The 6,745-nt window shown below is 53.2% G+C and overlaps 1 protein-coding gene across 1 annotated transcript in view; it reads right to left on the bottom strand.

Moving 5' to 3' along the window:
* PEX26 (peroxisomal biogenesis factor 26) overlaps window positions 1-3,688 on the bottom strand; it is a 10,280-nt gene extending 6,592 nt beyond the window's left edge. Inside the window, exons 1-3 of the mRNA XM_040233627.1 lie at window positions 3,199-3,688; window positions 2,116-2,256; window positions 1,119-1,414 (exon numbers count right to left, since the gene is read on the bottom strand). Of these exons, the coding sequence (XP_040089561.1) occupies window positions 1,119-1,414; window positions 2,116-2,256; window positions 3,199-3,413 (652 nt within the window). The 5' untranslated portion in view covers window positions 3,414-3,688. The remainder of the gene's footprint in view (window positions 1-1,118; window positions 1,415-2,115; window positions 2,257-3,198) is intronic.
* Window positions 3,689-6,745: the final 3,057 nt, after the last annotated feature.

A 6,745-nucleotide genomic window follows, 5' to 3' on the forward strand; every position in this document is an offset into this window, starting at 1 on the left:
GAGAGGACTCTGATGTCACCAGACATCAGCTCCAGAGGAGAGGGCTCCGATGTCACCAGACACCAGCTCCATGGGAGAGTACTGTGACATCACCAGACACCAGTCCCACAGGAGAGGGCTCCGATGTCACCAGACACCAGCTCTGAGAGGACTGTGACGTAACCAGACACCACCTCTGTAGGAGAGGGCTCTGACGTCACCAGACACCACCTCGGTAGAAAAGGACTCTGACATCACCACACCAGCTCTGTAGGACAGGACTTCAATAGAAATGTCACCTTAGCTGGGGAACCTGGTACATCTGGTGTTTCTTTAACAGCTTCACAGTATTCTTCATATTCTGGCCTGAGACATATGCAGTTACATAGCAATAATTCCTGATGATCAGTAAAGGCAGAAAACAAAGGGCACCTCACAGGCACAGTGAAGAATCCCATCTTGGACTGAGCACAAACATGAACGCCACCACCAAGCCCTGAAGACACCCTGGACTCGCCATCCAAGCGCCTCCTCCCCAGGCACTGGATAGGCAGAGGGTCAGTGGAGTTACATGGCGTCCCTGAAGCCAACAACCTCCTGCAAAGACGTGACCCTGCCTCAGCAGGTCCCTGCTCTTAAGCACATGAAGAAAACACCTAAGAGGCAGGATCAGTCTCCTGAGGGCTGAAGGTCCTCCGTGTATGCCTATTCTATGTGTCACAAACAGAGAAAACAAAGATCAGGGGGTTAAAAACTACCAGGAGGAAAACTGCAACTCAGCATCAGGAAGAACGTCCCTACACAACCCTCCACAGCTGAAAGGCACTGCTTCAGGAGACGGTGAAGCAACATCCTGGCCAGGCCAGCACAGTGGAGGCAGATCTACTGACAGGAGCCCACGGAGGAGATGACCTTCAGGAGACAAAAGTAAGGCTCTGAGACCTGCACCACCTGCCTCCCAAAGCCAACTGCAGAGGGGCTGGGCTTTCGAAGCACCTCGATAGATTTCTTATCCCGCAATCTGGAAGTTACTCATACAAAGCATCGTTCCCAAGGCCCAGGAAGGTCATGATGGACCCCACGTCCAGGAGGAAGCCCTCAGCTTCTGCACAGAGGGCTGCAGAAGGACGATGTCCCACCTTCCTGGTTTAGTGTCCGCGTCTCCTCAGAGCCAGAGTGCACATGTGTCTGCTGCTGTCTCGCTGCACTCACGGCCTGAAGTGCATCCAGCCGCTGCTTCTCGCTGAAGGCTGCAGAGCCCACCACCAGCTCTTCAGCCTCTAACAGGAGGCCCAGAGGAAGTAGCACTCGCTGCAGGTGAAGTTCTGCTAAGGATCTATACTCTGGAAGGCCCTGGTTGTCAGGGTCTTGAAGCCAAGCACGGACTCCATCCAGCACGGCTCCAGGCTCTTGCATTTTGCTGTATAAAAGAACGCTGCAGCCCCAAATAATCCAATCCCAGAAAAAGAGTGGTCAATGCTTCATGGTTTGTTAATTTCTCATAATCACTAAACTCCTCCTACCCAGCCCCTCCTTTGTGCCCTCAAACCCTTCCCTAAAGGACACTGACACGGTAAGAATCAGGAGTTCTTAGAAGCAGCAAGCAACTCTCAGCTCTGACACCCCCCACTTCATGTCTCCCATCCCTTCCTCTTTTCCTTATCCCACTCCTAAATTCCTTCTTCCTCATCTTTTCATGCATATGTTTTGAGTCTGGAGGGCGCCGGGAGGATGGGGGGTGGGGGACAGGGAAAGAATTAGATTTAAAGGGAAATGGTATGGAAAGAAAAAGAGGAGATATGAGAACTGAAGGGGTGTGCTGTGCTTAGTCGCTCAGCCATGTCGGACTCTGTGTGACCCCATAGACTGTAGCCCACCAGGCTCCTCTGTCCATGGGGATTCTCCAAGCAAGAACACTGGAGTGGGTTGCCATGCCCTCCTCCAGGGGATCTTCCCAACCCAGGGATCAAACCCAGGTCTCACGCATTGCAGGCAGATTCTTTACTGTCTGAGCCACCAGGGGAGCCGAAGAATACTGGAGTGGGTAGCCTATCCCTTCTCCAGGGGATCTTCCTGACCCAGGGGAAAACCCTCTTGCTCCTGCGTGGACTCAGTGGGGAAACAGTAAGGACCTACCACAGTTCCAGGACTTTGGGGGGCAGCTTCTCAGGAGCCTGGTAATATTGAAGAACCCAGGACAGGACTTCCCGCCACCGATCCATTTCTGCCAGGGCCTGGATGCCCACAACACACAGAGAGCATTTCACCTCGAAGGAGCTGTCAGCAAAAAAGCCAATTTGAGTTCAGAAGTGGTTCCCCTGCACTGCCATTCCCACCTTCAGCTCCCAAGTCAGTAGCCATTACCTCTCACCTCCCCCCATTCCCAGTATTCAAGAGGGCCTCACAATTATGACCCATCTCATGAGCCCCAGCAAGAGAAAACTGCCCTCTGCCCAGGAGCTAAACGTTTCTATAAATCTAAAGGCCAATCAGCTGCTGATCAGCACACGTCTTTGTATCCAGGTAAAGTCAGGGTTAACCGACAGGAAGCGTTCATTTACTCCCAAGGGGAAAAGAACAGCTGCAGCACAGATGTGGGTGGAAAGAGGACCAGCCCGAAGAGTTTGCTTAGTGAAGAAAGGGCAGAAGCAGTCTCCGCCGGAGCGCAGCATCACGATCACACCCTCAATCTTTACAGCACCCAGTCTTCACCGACCCCCAGACACTCAGTGAAGGCTCCCCAGTTCACCCTTCTCTAGCCAGCTTTGACCAGTCTACCCACGCCCTCCCTAGTGTGACCTAATCCAACGAGCAATGCAGGACCAAGATTTCAATTCTTTGATCCAGTCCTACAAGAGGACCAGAACACGACTCCTGCTCTGAACCCCAGCCCGAGGAGTGAGGGGGACTATTTCGGAGAGGGGTGAAGGAGAGGACTTCTGCCACCAGCTTACTGCAGTAATTTAACACATCAATTCTATCTTCCCATTACACCACTCTACCCTGGTATAGGGAGAAAGAATTGATCGTGGGGTCCCACTAAACCCCGTTGAGGTCTCGACCGTTTCCTCCCTGGAGAACCAGCACAAGTCCCTGCCTCGCGGAAAAGCATCGCGAGGAAAACAAGGAATAAGAATCGCACAAGCAACCAGACTGCAGGAGTGCTGGCGTCGGCAGGCCTCCCACTGTCCCCGGAGGCGAACCGAGCCCCGGACATACGCGCCCGCCGGCTCCTCCGCCAGGCCCTGCCAGGCGCGTTCGCAGGTGCGCAGCGCCGCGCCGAAGTCCAGGTGCACCACCAGAAGGTCGGCCGCCTCCTCCAGCAGCAGCGCGGCCGCCGACGGGGGCGGGACGGCACGCACCGGCTCGCTGCTCCGCAGGGCGCCCCCGAGCGCCCTCAGCGGGGCTGCGGAGGTCGCGGGGTCACTCTTCATGAGAGCGCGCCAGGACGCAGCCCTCTAGGGGCGCAGGGTGTGCGGTGCAGTCTGGGGAGGAGGAAGGGGTGGTCCTCACAGGCTGCTCTGGCGCGGGACAGCCTGGTGACCTCGGATTTGTGCAGCACTGAGTCCCTGGGCACCCGGTCCCACGACAAGGACTGGGACCCCAGCTGGAGTATGGCCGCCCGTGGTCTCCTCAGGCGCAGGGCTGCCGCCGCGGGCTCGGGGACACAGCGGCCGACATAGTACCTGCGCGCGCATGCCCGGCCGACGCTCGGCGTCCGGGGGCGCGGGGCATTCTGGGAGGTGTATTCCGCTTCTGGAGCGGTCGTCCTCCCGGGCAGGCGAGGGACTTCGGACTACAAGCCCCGGCAGGCCGCGCCCCGGAAGTTGTCGCGGCGAGAGGAAGCTCGCCGATGGAAGGCGCGGACCAGGGTACGGGTGGAGGCGTGGGCCTTTGGCACCTGCGCCCCAGGTCTCCGGGATGCATCCCAGGCAGCGGGCAGTAAAGGCAATCCTTGTGCCGCCTCCGCCGGACCCCCGTCGAGCTCGCGGTCAGTCCACAGTGGGACTCCGAACCTCGTGCCAAATAGAGATCTCGTGACAAACAGCCGTACAGTGTGTGATGCAGTTTGCAATAAAGCCCTGGCACAGAGCACGTATTCCTACGTTATGGCTGTAATAGTAATTATTAAGTAGTTGTACGCAGACACAAGTTACATTTATTACTGTGCTTCACTCAGGTTTTTCGGGGCTTCTCAAGTTTGTACTAAACCCTAGGTTTTTCAGTTCCTACCCTGAGATCTTTTGAAGCGACTCCTCTTTGATTACACGAGACAGGCCAGGCCAGGAGCAAAGTCAGCACCTGATCGCGCCAGCGTCCCTTTCTCTGGTCCCCAGCCTGGGCCCTCATCTCTACATAAAGTCCTCCCGGAAGGCTGAGGCAGAAGCATCAGATCCGTCAGACTCTGCGGATGAGTATGGAGCCATAACCATATAAGGCCATAAAGCCAGGCCTTCACTCACTCCGCATATACCTAGCACCCTGTAAGTGCCAGGCCTTCTAAAGGCTGAAGATACCACGTGAACACAGGAGACAAATATCTGCCTCTGTGGAGCTTCCATATAGTGAAAGGAAGCAAAAATAAGCAAGTAGTATGTCAGATGGTGATAAATACTGAGGACGAATAAAACAGAGAGGAGAACTTGAGAGTGACAGCACTGATGACACCTAACTTTGTTTTCTGATGGTAAATCCGGTGCTGGAGAAGAGCAGAGAGGACCTGGCCATGTGCTCAGACTGGCCTCTGGGGTCGCTGCCCTTGGGACCAACATGTACTTAGTGTCTGCCCTAAATCCCTCTTCATCTCCAGGCAGTATTCGTTCCCATGTAGCAAAATCCAGAGGCAAGCAGGTTTCTGGGGAGTGTGGACCGGTTCAAGGCTGAAGTTACCAGGATGTGTTATCAGTTATGCCTGAGGTCTCACAGCAGATAATGAAGATCAGTAGAAATAACATAATTATTGGACTTAAAACAACCAAACAACAACAACAAAAAAACCTGTTTCTCAGAGCTGGTTTTAGACGTCATTCCTGTAAAATCAGGGAAGCAGTAGTAGCATCAGGAAACAGATGTGATCAGGCCTGGGCGAGTTGGGACTAGCACAGTCAAGCCTTGGCCTCAGGAGTGCCTCCTGAAAAAGGTCCTTTTCTTAATCCCTAAGGAGAAGGCTCTTGCTATGCCCAGGCCTCTCCAGGAGACGGCAGCACAGCCTTAAAAGAAGCTGACCTGCCAGCAGGTAGGTCTGTGGCTGCCAGAATGAGGTCAAGATATTTAAGGAAGTGGAAGCTTGCAAAAAATAATATAAAAATAGGATTGTGTTCTATTTCTGTGTTTCATCCAATCTTTGTGCAGGGCCACACAGTGGTCTTTCATCACATAACTTTAGCACTGCTATGCCCACCAACTGATCCCTGAACACCAGCTCTGTGATACTCCCTAGCTCCATCTGAATGTATCCAGAACTTCTCAAGCTAAGATACAGCAATCCTAATTTATTCCACCTGAAGTAGAATAAACAGATGTCTTAACGACTTGGCGCTCATGAGTCAAGAGCTTTGAAAGCACCTCGGGACTTCACTGGTGGCCCAATGGTTAAGAATCCACCTGTCAATGTAGGGGATGTGGATTCAATTCCCAGTCTGGGAAGATTCCATACACTGCGGAGCGGCTAAGCCCAGGGGCCCAGTCAACACAACCACTGAGCCCACGTGCTGCAACTATTGAAACCTGTGAACCCTAGACCCAGTGCTCTGCAACGAACACCCAGGGCAGCCATATATAAGTCAATAAATGTATTTTAAAATAAGTAAACCACCTAGCCTCCCCTCGGGATAAAAGCAGAAACAAGGCAGTTCTCTCAATCTGTAAGGCCTGAGTCGTGACAATATTTGTATTAGTGGAATCCTTTCGGGAAAACTAGTAGAGTAAATGAGACACAAAACCCACACGATATCCATCCCTCAGCCCACCCAAGCCCTGGGACCTGCTGCTCCCCTTCTGCTTGTAGGGTGCTCAGTGTATCTTGCCTGAGCAGGGTCCCGAGGGTGTCGATTTGCTCTTTGCTCATCTGCTCTGAGCAGGTGATGAGTCTGTGTTTCTGTAGCAGAAAGTGCTCCGGTCTAGGAGATGAGCTATGCCATCTAGAATCCTGGGGACCTCTGCAAAGTCAGATGAGTCCTCTGAGCTTCAGTTTTCTCATTTGAGGACATTGACACCAACACCTGCCGTGTGGGGTGGTTGTGAGGATCTGAAGAGGTCATATGACAGCCCCAAGAATGCTTTAAATCACTGGAATAGTTCAGGCCAAACAAGGTGAGATGATACACTGGGAGGTGAGTAAGGAGGAGAGAGAATCCAGTTCCTCCTCAGAGTTCTGTAATCTTAACTTTCTGACATGGAATCTGACTCTTGACTCTTCCTTACAAAGGTCAGATGCCAACCTCTGGAGCCAGCCCAGCCTGTCTGCCCTTTCCAAGCTGGCTCTACATTTAGTGACAAGAGACAGCACCCACACAACTGCCCCTCTGGGCTTATCTCTTCCAGTCAGAGACCCTCAGTACAGGGACATCAGTGGTATGGCTCTGCAAGCAGTAGAATCACGCCTGGTGTGGACTTTGGCCAGAAGCAAGCTGAAGAGATAAATATTGGCAGGGCGGAGGTGATGTTTTTCCAGGGTGGTCAAGGGCTCCAGACCTTCGTCAGTGAGATGGCATTTTTATGGCTCCTTTTTTTAAAGCCTGGACTTGGAGTTCAGGGCAGAACTGAA

Source organism: Oryx dammah, unplaced genomic scaffold (assembly GCF_014754425.2).
Source record: "Oryx dammah isolate SB20612 unplaced genomic scaffold, SCBI_Odam_1.1 HiC_scaffold_29, whole genome shotgun sequence".
NCBI classification, from domain to species: Eukaryota; Metazoa; Chordata; class Mammalia; order Artiodactyla; family Bovidae; genus Oryx; species Oryx dammah.